This window comes from Mytilus trossulus, chromosome 11, assembly GCF_036588685.1.
Source record: "Mytilus trossulus isolate FHL-02 chromosome 11, PNRI_Mtr1.1.1.hap1, whole genome shotgun sequence".
Taxonomy (NCBI): Eukaryota; Metazoa; Mollusca; class Bivalvia; order Mytilida; family Mytilidae; genus Mytilus; species Mytilus trossulus.
Window position 1 is genome coordinate 36,930,944 of NC_086383.1, and position 17,745 is coordinate 36,948,688.

At 31.1% G+C, this 17,745-nt stretch overlaps 1 protein-coding gene across 4 annotated transcripts; it reads left to right on the plus strand.

Moving 5' to 3' along the window:
* Positions 1 to 873: 873 nt before the first annotated feature.
* Positions 874 to 13,521, plus strand: LOC134690339 (D(2)-like dopamine receptor). Of its 4 annotated transcripts, none has more exons than XM_063550306.1 (2): positions 874 to 989; positions 11,966 to 13,521. In XM_063550306.1, exon 2 carries the CDS (start codon positions 11,975 to 11,977, stop codon positions 13,457 to 13,459), a length of 1,485 nt encoding a protein of 494 aa, XP_063406376.1. In that variant the 5' UTR covers positions 874 to 989; positions 11,966 to 11,974; the 3' UTR covers positions 13,460 to 13,521. The 4 variants fall into 4 exon arrangements, with proteins under 4 accessions (XP_063406376.1, XP_063406373.1, XP_063406374.1 ...); XM_063550303.1 differs by having other exon boundaries at positions 936 to 1,186; XM_063550304.1 differs by lacking the exon at positions 874 to 989 and adding an exon at positions 1,898 to 2,063.
* The last annotated feature ends 4,224 nt before the right edge of the window (positions 13,522 to 17,745 follow it).

Below are 17,745 nucleotides of genomic sequence, written 5' to 3' on the forward strand. Positions count from 1 at the left end.
ACAGTGTAGTTTGAGGCATGTAGAGGGGAAAGATAGATTTCAACACAGACGAAAGTACATTTTAATATGAATCTCTATTTCGTCCTGTGTCTATGAATCAATTTAACAGAAGCAACAAAAGTTCAGCCATGTGCACACATTCCCAAAATAATGAAATACTACGTACTACAAATACTGACGAGGTTCCTAACTTTTGAAATGCACATACAAATTCGGCATGGTTACTTCCCTTCTTTCCATTATGATCCGGGCAAATATAATTGCTTGTGATTCTTGGTTGGTATTTCAATAGCACAATTCAGCCTTTTTTATGATTTTGCATGATTGATTGCGTGCCTTAAAAAAAATGAACAGATACAACAGAGAGGCCGACAGAAATTAGGTTAAATAAGCAAAATGGCATACAAAGAATTGACCAAGCAATCGGGGGTTAATATTTTCAGAGTTTCAATTTCTCTTTTGGAAAATTAAGGATTGAAATGATTAGTTTACAATAAGGAGGGGCATTTACGTGGTAGGATATGTCTCATGACTCGCAACTACGCTCCTCTTGTCGCAGTCTCCATGCACTTAAACATTGTCGCTAAAACTAGCATTTGTTTAAAATTATTCATCTTAGTAAATAAAAAGATTAGATAAAATTGTCAAGAGTAGACGATGTAAGGTTGTTCAAATAATTATCAAATGTCAGGTTAATAAAAATAAAAGAGAAAGTTTAAATCAAAAGACAATGATGTAAGGTCGTTCAAATAATTATCAAATGTCAATAAGTTTATAAATCTTCCCTTTACTCATTCCATGGCAATGAAATTGACAGATAGGGCTGAACATGACAAACACTTCACCACAAACTTGTCAGCTGATAGAGATCAGTTTCTAAATACCTGAGAGAAATACGATGTTAGATGTCGTTTTCATGGGTCACGTGACCTACGCATCTACTTAATGCTTTATATCGTATTCAAACGACAATAACTTAAATATACGAGGTGAAATCTTTAATTACATCTTTTTGTTTTATACCACCTCTAGGTAAACATAAGGTTATATTATTTTATTGTTAACCGTGTGAATAATACATATACGACCCCCGCAATTACCATCATGTTAGACATGTTAGACCTAGAAATGGAATAAGCTGTCCGTTTTAAATGAATGGGATATTATATATATTATAAATATTCAGGTAAGAATAATTTTATTGCAGTTTCCTTTCTTCTTTTTTTGCAGGCAGAAAAGGTGTGTACTTCAAAGATACAAAAAATGATGATATTATCTGCATAAATAATTAATGTTTTATGAATTTTCGTGATCTCATTTCTCAATGACGTCTTGACATTATATGTGTATTTTACTTGCGCATATTATAAAGATTTATATGCTGATGCTAATGTGAGTTTTATAGTTGTAAAAAAAAATAAATATATAAATCAAACGAATGGTAGAATAAAAACACATATTATAATCGTGGTCAATTGAAAACGATTGAAGATAAACATTTCAGAGCACTGTAAAGATAGTATTTATTAAATTAATTATCAAATTCCACATACTTTTAATGGGAGAAAAAACGGGATTTATATTTTAGGCATTCAAATACAGTATGAAAATATATATTTGTAGAAAATTTCGTAAAACATTTGCTACTGGACGTTAAGCAACCAGCAATCAATCAATCAATCAAAACTATTTAAAATTAACATATCAGAACATAGAAAAGAACAACAACATGCAAATTTCAAATATATCACACTAAATCATCTTGTTATGTGTGTTTCATCTTAATCACATTGTTTACAGTATAAACATAATAAGATATCAAAATTATTAATAGTGATAAATCGTCTAATAATTTCGTAAAAAACAATGTCTCGAAAGGAAACGTCAAAAACATACATCGACTGTTTATCATGTATATTCCATCATTAAATCCAATACACAATACGATTGTTGATGTCTTCGTAGACAGTTTATGTGTAGGTGATAGATGATTGTCTTTTAATTGTCCATTAGACACAACTTGTCAGGAAAAACAACAGGTATAGTAGTTTATACATGTAACGGTATGTTTTAAATAGTTTCGGAATCTTAAATTAGTTTAATTTGTATTTTGTTCAAATATTTTCATAGCGTTGAAATCGTTGGTTAATATTTATTTATGCTTTTGATTGATAATTGTAATTGTTTTATCGCAATTTATCATAAAATAGCTCTTCATACATATTAAACATTACACATGCTATCTCCATGGATTTTCGTTGGGTATACATGTAGAATTTGTACCATCCATCAATATGTAAAAGATGAAGGGCTTCAATAAGGCTAAACGAAATCTTTAAATGCACTGTTATAAACGCGCTTGACAAAGTCAATACTGTAAATTCAGAAATTATTGCAAGGTTTTTATTATTGCGAAAAATGCGACAGAGTTGTAAACGCAATAATTTAAACTCGCATTTTTTTAAAATAGTTTATATGATTTAAACAGGATTTTTCTCAAAGTCGTAAAAATTTAAATCGTATTATAGTCTAAAATGACAAAATTGCAATAATAAATGCACGCAATAATTTCTGAATTTACAGTAATCAACACACGGATACAATTCAATTATTTGAAATACCTTTTCACAAATTAGCATATTCATAACAGTACATATATACTACACGCCATAAACACCTCTCCCTATCCCCATTCTGCCGGGATTACCAGACTTATAAAATTAATGCATGTGGAATTTTGTCAAATGAGTCTCTGCAGCCCTTGACGTGCTTGGTGAAAATCAGAAAACTACACGTCAAGGAAATAATTCTGTTATTGGTGCACCTGATGCGCTAATATAGATGGACGTGTAAAAAATCTCTCTTGTGGAATGGGACAATACGATGGATAACTAAAATATAACGGGTCAAAACTGAATACACTAACAACAGAGTGAATCTTGTATGCTTTAAACAAACATCTACATCCAAATAATATTTTTTTGTTTACTTATCGAGACATTCCTTTGTCAACATTCAAGGACAAAGGACAAACAACATGGCTGCCCCCACGGATCAAAACAATGAACTTAATTCAGAACCATTGATTTGTAGTTCACAACCTGTAATGTCTCTTAACACTCCAGCAATTAAACCATCAAACAAACGAAAAGAACTATTAAGTCCGGAGCTTCTCCCAGGAACACAAAAGCAAACAACACGTCAAATAAGACGTCGTAACTCAGTAGGAGATCTTAGAGAAATAGAAAAAAAAATACCTGCACCAAGGAAAAGTATTGCTGATAAAGTTCTAGAGGCCCTGTCTAGCCCTGATGTCATTAATAAAATTGTACCAATTCTTGCTGAAAAAATAGGTGAATCTTTTTCCTCAATGATTGAAGAGGAGGTTAAAAAATGTGTTGATCAGCAAGTAAAACCGATAGCTGAACTAGTCGAACAAAATGGTAAAAGACTTGACACTGACAATATTAGAATTAGTAGATTATATTCTAATGTCGAAAACGTCAACGAAGGTGTAAAAAGTAACACCAAAATTGTTAATGAAATTGATACAGAAGTTGGCACTCTCTTCAAAAGAATTGCAGATCTTGAAACCAGATTAGAAAACCAAGAACAATATTCACGCCGAACAAGTTTGCGTTTTCATAATATCCACGTGCCTATCGATCCCCGTACCGGTAAAATTCCTCACCCTATTAACACTGATATTTATATATTACAAGTCTGTAATTCCAAACTTGGCTTGAATCTAACTGTGAACGATATAGGGCGTAGCCATGTTATAGGGAAGGTAAAAAATGGGTAACTGTATCGAACAATACAGGTTGGCCATAGGGTTATTTAACTCAGGTAAATTTCATTTTTCCGGATCAGATAATTTTTGTAACGGAGAAACATTTTCGGAAATTCTATTTACCAATTGTCGTTGTTCATTTCTCGTCGTCTCCTTGTCGCTTCTTCAAAGCCTTGATCCAAACATAAATGTTTTATTCCTTCTATTTGTGTTACATTTTATCCTAATAATTGGAAGCGTTGAACAAAATCCTGGTCCAATTGAACATGAAAACGATTTTTCTCGTGAAACTGATAACTCCATATCAATATGCAATATTAACATTCGTAGTTTACGAAATAAGATTGATTTCATTCAAAATTTCGCAGAAGAGTTTGATATTGTAACAGTCACTGAAACGCACTTAGATCCAAACATAAATAACGAAGAATTAATGATAGATTCATTTTCACAAAATATATTCCGTAAAGATCGTAATAACGCCGGAGGAGGCTTACTCATTTATACAAAAGATGATATGTCAGTCACCAGAAAAGGTGTACTCGAAAACCACATTGACGAAACTATCTGGGTGGAGATCAGAGGTAAAGGTCAAACTTTTTTATTATGTTGTACTTATCGACCGGAATGGTCAGGTGTTGAATATTGGACACGGCTAAATCATGCTATAGAACTTGGTTATCAGTATACAGAAAACATTGTGGTTTCTGGAGACTTGAATTCAGATTTATTTTCGTATAATAATAATAAGTTATATGATATAATTCATCAATTTAATTTAAAAAACGTTATTAATAAACCAACAAGGGTAACTGATCACAGTAGTACTTTACTTGATCCAATCATTTTAAGTGATGCTATACAATTTTCTTTTTCTGATGTACTGAATGTACCTGATAACATCAGTGACCACGATGCCTCTATTATTTTTTTACAATGTCCAAAGTCCGAAACAAAGTCGTTTAAACGGGAAATATGGTTATATGAAAAAACAGATGTTGAAAAGTTTTCAAATATGTTGAATGCAATTGAATGGAATGAACTCTTTTCCAATGTTGAGGAAGTAGACGAAATGGTCACTATATTCACTGAAAAAATCCTCAGCATTGCAAGAGAGAGCATTCCAACCAAAATAGTAACTATACGTGGTAATGACAAACACTGGTTTAACACTAATATCAGAAAAGCAATTCGAATAAGGGATAGATTACGAAAAAAATCAATTAAATCTAAAAAAGAAACGGATATTAATAAATATAAGAAATAGAGGAATAAAGTGAACAATATGAAAAAGGAAGCGAAAGAAAATTTTGAGAAAAACTTGGAAAATATAATACTAGATAACGCTTCAGATTCTAAGACTTATTGGAAAATTATGAAGATGCTGATTAAGCCAAATAGAGGATCTAATAACATACCCCCATTAAAAAATATTCTTAATGATAATCGTTTTGAGGAGTTCGCCGATAGAGACGACGAGAAATGCGACATTCTAAATAAGTATTTTTGTTTCATTTCATCGCTAGCAGATGTTGATGCTCAATTACCCGATTTCGACAAAAAAACTAACAATTTATTGAATGATATAGTGATTAGTACTAGTGAAATTGTTGATATCATAAAAACTATAAATCCCAAAAAAGCGTCCGGCCCGGATGTCATTAGTCATAAGATGCTTAAAATTTGTCCCGACAAAATTGCAATTCCATTATGTATTATATTTAATAAATCCTTGCATCAGTCCAAATATCCTTCCAGCTGGAAAATTGCAAATGTTATAGCCTTATTTAAAAAGGGGGATAGTTCATTACCTTCAAATTATAGACCTATATCACTCATAAGTTGCATAGGCAAAGTCATGGAACGTGTTGTATATAAATATGTTTACAACCACTTACAAAGATTTAAATTAATTTATGAGTATCAATCGGGTTTTTACGGAAGCGTATTAGGGACATTGAAAAAATAAAATTGTCAGTGATTTTTTTTTTTCAAAGTCGAAATTTTGACTTCTCAAATCTCGAAATTTTGACTCTAACTTGAAATTTTGACTTTTCAAATCTCGAAATTTTGACTTAAACTTGAAATTTTGACTTTCTAAAATCTTGAAATTTCGACTTTTTTTAAACTCAAAATTTCGACTTATTTAAAACTCGAAATTTCAACTTATTCTAAACTCGAAATTTCGACTTATTTAAAACTCGAAATTTCAACTTATTTTAAACTCAAAATTTCGACTTATCTAAAACCCGAAATTTCGACTTATCTAAAACCCGAAATTTCGACTTATTTAAAACTCGAAATTTCAACTTATTTTAAACTCAAAATTTCGACTAATTTAATACTCGAAATTTCAACTTATTTTAAACTCGAAATTTCGAATTATTTTAAACTCAAAATTTTGACTTTTTGTAAACTCAAAATTTCGACTGTTGAAATCTCGAAATTTTGACTCTTTCTAAGTACTTTTAAAACGTTGATGTTAGTATTCAAACACAGTTATTACAATTTTAGAAGGAGTAGACAAAGACGCAAATTATTAAAGCGTCATCCACACATTTTGGCAATTTATATTCAGAAATTGGCTTTGTTCTTAAATTAAGATATGGATCAGCATTTAATATTGAAGAAATCATTCGTAAAAAGAACATGCATGTTGACATAATCCCCCCCCCCCACCCATTCCATTTTTTAGTTTCCACGACACTGTCATATGATCGTCAGATCTAAGGACATTTAGCATCACAGTTTCAAAGGCCTGTTTGGTATCCCAATAGCAAGTCACTGACTTTGCCTTGTTTAAAAAATGGTAAATCAAGTAGCCAAAAATGCCATGCATATTCAGGACGATAAATGAACTGCTCAGTTTTCTAGTTTTGGAAGTTTGCATTCTTATAACACAACTATTAACCCTTGTCTTTATATATTAGACTGTTGAATAAAAGTATGTGGTAATATAGATGCGTCGGAATAGCGGGGTAGTCTTGATACACATATCAGAAGTCCAGACTTGAAATATGTATTTGAACGTGAAACATTTTTTATTTATTCTTCAGCAAGAACAAGATTTTCTAACCTCTTTAAAATGGTTTAGTTTATTAAAATATGCTTATGAAGTTTATGATGTATATGGCTCTCCGCCTTGCTGATATAAATGACTGTGAATGTGGTAATCGCAAAAGTATAAATACTAAGGAAAAGTCGAACTGTTAAGTTTTAAAAAAGTCGAAATTTTGAGTTTAAAAGAAGTCGAAATTTTGAGTTTAAAGGATTCGAAATTTCGAGTTTAGAAAAAGTCGAAATTTCGAGTTTAGAAATAGTCGAAATTTCGAGTTTAAATTAAGTCGAAATTTCCAGTTTAAAAAAAGGGCGAAATTTTGAGTTTAAAAGAAGTCGAAATTTTGAGATTTGAAATGTCAAAATTTCGACTATGAAAAAAAAGTTCACTGCCAATTTTATTTGTTCTATGTCCCTAATACGCTTCCGTAGGTTTTCTTCCTAAATGTTCAACGGTTCACCAACTGTTAGAAATATATAATTGCATATTGAACTCACTTGAAAAGAAAGAGATAAGTTGTTTCGTTTTTTGCGATTTCTCTAGAGCCTTTGATAAAGTTTGGCATGATGGTTTATTACATAAAATGAAGGCTTATGGTATAAATGGAAATCTGTTAAAATGGTTTAGAAGCTACTTAAGTGATAGAAAACAAAGGGTGGTTATCAAGCAATCTTCTTCAAAACTTTGCAGTATTTCAGCTGGAGTTCCTCAAGGGTCGGTCCTTGGACCATTACTTTTTATAATATATATAAATGATATTGCAGAAAGACTTATTTCACTGTGCAGACTCTTTGCAGATGACACATCGTTCAGCTGTGCGGATCGTGATGCTTTTCAGATAGAAACTGTGATAAACCATGATCTAGAACAGCTGAACGAATGGTCCAAAAAATGGCTAATGTCTTTTAATCCAGATAAAACAGAAATTATGTTATTTTCTAATGTTGAAACCCCAGAAATGAACTTTATATTCAATGATAAAAATATACCTATTACAAATATGCATAAACATTTAGGGGTTACATTTAGCAATGATGCTAAATGGAATGCCCACGTTGATAATATTATATCAAGCACGTCTAAACATATAAATATGCTAAGGAAGTTGAAATATAAACTGAGCAGGAAAAATTTAGAAAAACTCTATTTAGTTTTTATAAGACCTTTATTTGAGTATGCAAGTGAGGTTTGGGATAATATTGGGGTAGGTTATGTCAATAAACTGGAGCAATTACAGCTCCAAGCTGCTAGGATAGTTACGGGCTTACCTATATTCACAAGCTCAAGGGCTATTTATGAAGAACTTGGATGGGAAACATTAGCTGAAAGAAGAGAGAGAAGAAAAATCCAAATGTTTTATAATATTCAAAATGATAATGTTCCAGAATATTTGTCAAATTTAATTCCCCAAAAAATACAAAGTATGACGGTTTATCCTCTACGCAATGGAAATGACATCATTATTCCATTCTGCAGACTAGCATTAACTAATGATTCTTTTATTCCATCAACCATACGTCTTTGGAATAATCTTGATGATTCAACTCGTGATGTGGAATCAATTAATAAATTTAAAACTGAACTAAAAAACCGTTACCCTCAGAGTAATATTTTTGTTCCGAAGCAATATGAATTTGGAAATCGAAAATTGAATATAATTCTCACCCAACTTCGATGTTTTGCATCATCCTTAAACTATGATCTATATAGGGTCAACATTATTTCTGACCCTTCCTGCCGCTGTGGTGTTAATCGTGAAGATTCCTATCATTTCTTTTTTAAATGTATATTATATTCAAACATACGAAATAAAATGTTTGAAAGTCTTCGCTGGCTTCCAAATGATTGTAAAATTAACATAGAACTACTTACCTCGGGTAGTTGTCTTCTTACTTTAGAGCAAAACCGAAACATTTTCAAAAATGTCTTTGAGTTTATTAAAAGTTCGGAAAGATTTCAAATTGTCTAGGTAGCAAACCATGATCGCACACACATCATCATCTAAGATTTCTTCTCCCTTTTTTTTTGTCCTTTTTAATTTTTTTTAATTGGGGTTTTGTTTTTTTTATTATTATTTTTGTGTTTTTTTTTGTTTTTTTCTGTTTTCAAAATAATTTATTCATTTATATATTTTTATTTTTATTTATTTTTTCTGTATTATTATTGTTTTCCTATTCTTCAATCTTCAATTTTCCGTCTTTTGATCCATATTTATATATATATTTACTAAATTAGATATACCATTCTTTACATGCATGCTCATACATATATTTTTGTATTATATTGCTATAAATGTTAAATGGAGAAGACTTCATAAGTCTGTTTGACTTGTGTCTTATCCAATTTGTACTTTAACAAATAAAATATGTTTAAACTAAACCTGATCTCCAAATCGATATTAATGTTCGTTCAGCAGCGAGTATTTCATTTACATTTAGCACTAAAACAAATCAATAAGAATTGAAAAGTGTTGAAATCCGCATAAAGATGACTTAAAGTCTACGGATTTTACATGCAAAGATAGTGCATATGAGGGTTTGGATGGGATGTTATGATTAAAGAATAATGCCCTTGAGAATGAAGATTAGAGAATAACGAGCAAAAAAAATGAAGATTAGAAAAATGCTTGGTCTAATTTTTTGAAGATTAGAGAAAAAGGGGTTAATTTTTTGAAGATTAGAGAAAAAAGGGGTGACATTAAATGTTTACAGAATAAAAGACCCCCCCCCCCCATCCAGATCCTCGCATATGATTGATGAAAATGCAGGTTTTATGTTAAGGGTTAATGTGAGAATAATTGCATGCATAATCTGGACGTAATGACTCAGTATATAAAAGAATGACAAATTCATTCGGGTTTTTTTTTTTAGTTTAAACAATATTTTATTCAAATAAATTGAATTGGATTGGGCAACAGGCATAGCCTATGTAAGCCCTCTCCACAAAACAAGGTACAATATATTACATTCAAACAAAGCAACACATGCACAAACATAAAGACAAAACAGAATAAATTTTTCAAAAATACCTCTTAGCTGACTGGAATGATGTTTCAAATAGTTAGCTCAGATCAAAAGTATGACTATTTTCAAAATGCTTCAAATGTAAACTCAGAAAAATTAATAAAAAATATACTATGAAAAAAAAAGATTAAGTTCTATAAACTCCAACATTGATTTAGAGGTCTCATATTAAACTAAATGGTCTCCAGTCAGCTATCTAAAATAATAAATTTAATAACTCATTTTTAAAACAACATGTTTGATATCATGTACTTATGTTTACTAAATTTTTGCACCTGAAGAAAAACGACAGCGAGTAGTAACCATATTGATACATTAAAGAATTATAATAATATAAAAAGAATTTAGAATGTTAATAATAAAAGAAAGAAAAAAAAAAAAAAAAAAAAAAAACAGATTTAAGAAATTAAAGATATACAAATTGAATATATGAATGATATAGAAATAAAGGTGCATTTAGTAGCTTTTTAGCTTTAATAATATTAATTTCAATGTACTGTCATTTCATTATAACTTTTGTTTCAATATTAATTATTTTTCTGCTGATTCAGGTCTAAGAGCTTAATATAAAACAAAATACAGACATACAAAGTAAAAGTTAATTTGGTTTTGGACTATAAAATACATTTCATTATACAAATCTCTCTGAATTTTTTATATATTCATGAACGGCCTTAACTATCTGCACATTGTCTTCAAAACTCAAAGATTGATCACCAAATAGTATCAAGTTTAAATCAATATCAACTCCATAAGCAGACAGTTTATCAAGGAGTGTGATCCTATTAATAATGTATGATGGACAATCAAAAAAATAATGTTGGTTGTCTTCACATTTATATAAACATTTAGAACAGGAAGGTTCTTCTGTCAAAAAATCATGAAACAAGTGAGAATTTAAATTACTTGCATCGTTTCGTAATTGACAATGAATAATATTAAATTTTCTTATACCTGAACAAAAATATTTAGGAGGAATCTCTGGTTTATATATTTTATCAAGTACAGATTTAAACTGGTTAATCGACAAAGCATTTTTAGCATTAGTGTCTAATTCATTCCAGAGTTTAACAACAGAAGGTATGAAACTTTTATAATATGAAACTGTTCTGCACCTTGGTATGGTATAATTCTGAGAGTCTCTCCTAAGATTATAATCATTCGGTGTGAGAAAACAAGGTTCTAATAAGTCTGTCATATAATCTGGGGAAAATCCATTTTTTATTTTATAAAATGAAGTAAGTTTATGCTTCTTCCTTCTGTCTGATAATTTTTCAAGACCTATTTCAGTGTATAATTTTTTAAGAGAAGTTGTACGTCGGAGACCAGTAATAATACGAGCAGCTTCAATTTGAACACTTTCTAATAAGTTAGCTTCTTGTAAAGTACAATTATCCCATACAATGTTTGCATATTCTAGAATAGGGCGAATAAATGCTGTATAAATTGTAATAAGTACATTTCGATCCAAACTATATTTTACTTGTCTTAATAAATGTAATCTAGAACATGCTTTTTTATAAATTGCATTTATATGTAATTTCCAATTAGCCTTACTCTCAAAGTTGAGACCTAGGTGACAGTGACTTTTAACTTCTTTTATTTGGTCCCCTCCAATGCCAAAGTATAAAGGGGGAGGATTGATATCTTTTCTAGAAAATAAAAGGGTTTCTGTTTTAGAGGGATTAAAGGTTACAGCCCAGTTTTCAGCCCATGTTTTAATGTTTTTTAAACGCTATTGCACACGGTCAAGGTCCATAAATCATAGTATTCTGACACCGATTTATTCTGTCTTTTCTGTTTCTTCTCAATGTTACATACTTAGCAGAGAAGCAGAAAACAGCACCTTTCCTTTTTGTGAAGTGCTGTCAATTGAATTTTACTACTTGGTGTTGTGAAACAAAAAAGGTGCATCCTCCAATGAAAAAGACTCATCTAGGGTTAATTTGTATTTATTTATGAAAACAACAATTTCTTAAGTTTGTCAATAGGGCACTATTAACTATTGCAACATCAATTGTTTTTGAAACAATTGATCAATCAACCAATACAACTTTGGAATTATGCTAATAAAAAACGTTTTCATTTTAGGACTTTAAAATGGATTACAGTGAAGTAAATAAGATAAATGATGATATGACAGAAACTCTTATGCCAGCCATTGGTATAGTGTCAGTATACATGGCAATCGGACTTATAGGGAACCCCATGGTTATATATTACTACGGATTTAGAGCTAGATCAACTTCATCGTTTCACTTTATTCTTGCGTTAGCAGTTTTCGATCTAATCGTATGTACTGTATCAATGCCGTTAGAAATTGTGGACATGACCCATTTCTACAAATTCGAAAGTGTGGTTGCCTGTAAAATTCTACGTTTTGTAAACTACTTTGCAACCATAGGTTCTGGTGGTATTTTAATGGCCTTAGCCGTTGACAGGTATAGAAAAATATGCAGACCTCTTCGAAGACAACTCACTTTACAAATAACCAGACTTATAATTGGATTTGTGTGTTTGTTTTCATTTTGTATTTCTTGGCCAAGCCTCGCTTTTTACAATATCGTGAATGTAAACATTACTAAAGTACCTGGATTAACCGGAAGTGATTGCACCATGATAAGAGACGATGATTACAAACTTTTGATCACTGTCTACAATGTGTTTTTGTTTTTAATATTTTTGATATGTGTTAGTGCTTTGATTGTACTGTACGCTTTAGTTGGAAAGACATTATTTCGAGTGAAATGTTGCCGTCTAAAGAGAGTCGTACAAAAAAGCGAAAATACAAGTCGGCGGTACATTCCGGCAGAAACAGTTGCGAGTGAAATAGAAAGTTGCAATGATAGTTCGAAACGTAATTCCGTGAGTTATGGATTAGAAATTCAAATTAAAGACGAGAATGACGACAAGCCCTTAGCAACAATAACGGAACTACAAAATGATAACAACAACATGCCATTATCCGATAATTCTGGTAATTCTCACATAGATATGTCAGAAGTAACCAGTCAAAACCTACCTCCAAATTATTTACCGTACTGCGCAGAAAAAGATTCAAAGGACTCTGACGACATCGATCCGTCTATTAATAGACGTTCCACGGAAATTATTCTAAAGGAAGGTACAGACGGGAAAACAGTCGCCAAACTTTCAAACGGAAAATCACACAAAAAACATAAAGGAAAAGTCAAATTAACTCCAAATGTATCCACGAGCAGTCTTGGAAGTGTAAGGTATAATCATCGATCGTCAAGAAAATCAATTTCAAGAAGACTGCATACAAGACAATATACCATTATGATGATCGCCATTACTATAGCTTTCATCATTTCATTTTTACCATATTTGGCTTTGGTCACGTGGCGAACCATAGCAACTGACTATGAGGTTGACGTGTTATCTGATCCTGAACTTTTAGCGTTTCAAATTTTTATCAGGTCGTTTTTGATAAGCAGTGCTGTAAATCCATTAATTTATGGATTTCTTAATAGTGAATTTAGACGTTTTATTTATCAGCGTGTCTGCTGCTGTTTACACAGCAAAACACCATCACCTGAAATCTCATCATCGCACTCTATTTGAATTTGATTGCTGAACATCGTTAAATAAACGATGCCGATTGGTTAGCATTAATCATGTGATAATACTAGCTTGCTTATTATCGTTGTTGAATACATTTAGAATATGAAAGTAGAGACTCACTTAACAATAAAACTCACTTAATATAAAAGAAAAATAAGCATAATTAAAAAAACGTAAAAAAAGCCAACCCCGGACTAGATGCCTGACTTCGGACACTCGGACACATGTCACGGGAACGAACTAGTTTTGACTTGACCCTTTTCCTTTTAATCTCAACGAAAGTACTACCAAATCTATATAAAAGAACATACAAAAGGGAAAACTACAAAACATATTCAATATAAAAAAAAAGATGTGGTCTGATTGCCAATGAGACAACTATCCACAAAAGACCAAAATGACACACAAATTAACAACTGTAGGTCACCGTACGGCCCTCAACATTGAGCATAGCCCGTACCGCATAGTCAGCTATTAAAGGCCCCGATTAGACAAAGTAAAACAATTCAAACGAGAAAACTAATTTTCATTAATAGTTTTAACTTCAAGTATGAATATGAAACAAAATGACAGACCACACATGTCTTTACCCGTGTATAACACTAGTTATTGACTGATTGAAACTTGCTATGTTCTAATATCGGTGTCTTAACATACATGCATATTTCAGAAAACAACGTGTGATGAAACCTGAATCGTCCATCAATAACTTATATCAGCTTTCAGCCCTGAGACGAAATTTTACCCCAATATTTTGTTTTTTCATGTTTGCCTATTATTTTCTCAACTTTGATGTTATTGCAGTTGGTCAGCGAAGTGATTTAACAGCAATACAAGATTTTCCCAAAATAATAATCATTCAACACATACTTGTTGCATTGTATCAATTGTATAAAATTATATATTAAGGAGAGCGATACATGTTATATGGTGCCTCTGGTTATTTAGGTTATGCATTTTAAGTTACTTTTCGGATAAACATCTTTGTACAACATTTTTTTGTTTTATCGTAGTATATGACGTCCTTTAAAGTTTTTACCTAATTCACACATCCACATTCTTAAACCAATGTTTTAAGCACAAATTATATAAATTAATAGGGTTCGTATCTATAGACAAGAAGATGTGATGTAAGTGCCTGTGAGACAATGTTTCAATCAGTCAAGTGGTACTTAATCAGGATCGGGAATAGAGAAAAGCCAACTAGACAATTATATGAGAGGCATATATATACAATGTTTACTATTTGGTTTCTTGTCAATCAGAAAAAAATAAGAAAAAACGAACAGTGTTGTTCTATTAAAAGTTCACATGAGTCAATCAAGCATAAAAGAAGTTAGATTCACAGTTTGAATTTTGTGTTTCAGAAGGGATTATATTTTCCAAAGAGATGCGCGTCAGAGTAAAAGTTTAATTCTTTCTTCGATATTTTAATGTGCAAAAGATGTTACAATTGTCATAGTTTTTGCATCAATATTTAAATGTTATGACATTAAGCTTGAGAGGAATAATTCATTTACGTTGTGGATGCTTATGATGATATAGCTGCAGTTAAAAGTTTCAATGATGACATCATGATGCCCATTCCTTAGCAAATGAGAGGAAATATGAAATATGTAGATTTTGAAACCGTGTTTACTACATTTTAAGTGATCGGCATCAAGAAAGAAAATCTTAGACATCAAGACAGGGTTCGACGTAATCTTACTCGGTATTTGGCATAAACAAATTAGCACATTCTACTACATGTACAATGTAGTTCTTTTAGACAGTTCTGAGGTAAACAAATCGTTAAGTTTATGAATAATGATCTGCTATTATGTCCTTCGATGAATTGGTAGAACCATTATTGAATGTGTGTACTATAATAGATGACAACATAGTTCTTTTTCATTGTCGTATCTTTGTCGTCTTTTTCATTGACTGTGGCATTACTGAATATCAATTGCAACGGGTAACACTAACGATGCAAGTTGTGTAGCAGGAAGTTTCTCATACATGTATGTACTCATTTTATTACTAAAACTGTTATACTTTTACTATAAACTTCTGTAAAAAATGTAACGTATATAGGATAGAAAATTTAAATGCAATAGCATGTTTTTTCAAAGGTCAAAATATAGGGCTGTACAGCATATTTTCAACATGTATAGGTCTCAAACTTCTTAGAGTTTTAACTTGCAATACAATTATGTTATATCACTCCCTTTACTTCGGGTTTTCTTGAGAATTGAAGTTGACCGCTATCCATATGTATCAATACTGGTTTATTTCCCAAGTTGTGTCTCTTTTAGATGAACCATAGGATGTGAACAAATAGTACAAAACAGAATATGAATTTAACAAAAAGGGAGTGTTTGTGAAACAGCTTTTATTACAAAGCGCAATGAATACTTACATTTATCTGTTTATTCCAATAGAAAAATCTTCTTTTAAACAAACTACTTATTTTCACTATACTACTTATTTATTAGAACAATAGTCTAAAATTTATGTAATCAGTACATGTGCTATTAGTTTACAGTATATTTAGTAACCCCACCCCAATCAAGTTTTACTTTTAAAAGAATTTGAAAACATGCATGGCATATAATAATTGTCAGCTTACATTTTGTGCATGTTTTGTGATATTCAATGCCTAAATCCTACTTAAAACTACGCTGATAATAATATGTTTTAAAACATTTCAAAATATTATTATCTTTAATATTTAATCATAATTGTACCAACATTCAAAAATGTATAAAGTGTCCAAGCAAGCCTATGTTTCCAGTTCACATCTTACCATTTATCTATTAAAATTCTCAGTTTCTGCCTCTGACAGATGACACAAATTTAAAGCAAGGTCATTTTTCTTCTATATAAAAGACCTTAAAGTTTATAATAATAAAATCATCGCTTTAACAGGTTAAATTATCTGTGTTATAACCCGGAGTGAAGGATTCATTTTTTTCTTTTCTGCAACTGTGGTTTTTAAATTTCTTACTAATTCTGTAGATTCTGTTTGAATTTAATATTCAGGTTTTTTTAAGGGTGTTGCTTAATGGCGGAAACGGAAAACGAAACGGAAACCGAAACGGAAAGAATTTTCTATATAAACGGAATGTAAGGGCAGAAATAAAAAAGGGACGACAGATACCAAAAATACAAAACACTTAAATTTATACAATTATAAACAAAATATTTTCAAAACAACAGATTGTAAGGTAACATAGGTGCTTCGTATAAAGCAGTTATTTTAAAGCTTTGAAACAAGACAAAAGCAGAACTGAAGGTAACCCAGTGCTATGGATCAGAAAACAGTTCATATAATATAAAACTCTTCTGTTGAAATATATGATAAAGCGTATAATACACGGCAAAATCCGTATCACATGCCGTATCACCCTCGACCAATATCATCCCTCGGGCTGATATTGATGTCTTGGGATGATACGACATATGATACGGATTTTGCCATGTATTATTCTCTATATAGTGAAAGATTTTGTCATTTTTTTTCATTAGGGTAAAATATAATATACAGGTTTCTATTCTAGTTCCCTGGTTTTAATAACGAATTTTGTCAACACACCATTGTCCTTTGAGGTTTTCTTTACGTTTTCTTTCCATTATATACGAAAAGGTCCAACGAAAATCTGCAATGCAGAACAAAGCAACAAGATACACAACATCACTAATCTTGATTAAAGGCAATTAAAACAGAAACAAAGAAAACAATTGATGCAAAGGATTTCCCCAAAAATTAATTACTTCACAACCTATTTATAAAATTAGAGACATTTATAATACAATATTGTATTATACATGTATGTCTTTGATAGAATCGAGGCCAATATCTTTCTTCTTTTTTTGGCCTATAGAGATTTGTTTTCTGTTGTTGACCGGGGTTTCTAACTTATTGACACTGAACAAACTTTAAAAAAAGTTTGAACAGACTATCCTGAATCGCATGAAAGACGTACATTAACGCGTGACGTATTTCAAAAACATAGTCTCATTATCTCCTGGTAGTTATTTGAATACTTTTTGCTTTAAAATCTTTTATTTTAAGTGCATTCCTCTGGTGTTTTTTTTCATTTCTTATGAACATGTGTAATACTATATAAAACATGCCTATATAGATAGAATAGATGTTAATTCTTTCTGTTTCCGTTTTCCGTTTCCGTTCCGATTTCTGTTTCCGCCTTTTAGCAACACCCTTATTTTTAGTTTTATTTGCGATAGAACGCAGTGTATTAAGATTTATAGTTTTTTTGTATCTTTAGCGTGTATTTGTTTTATGC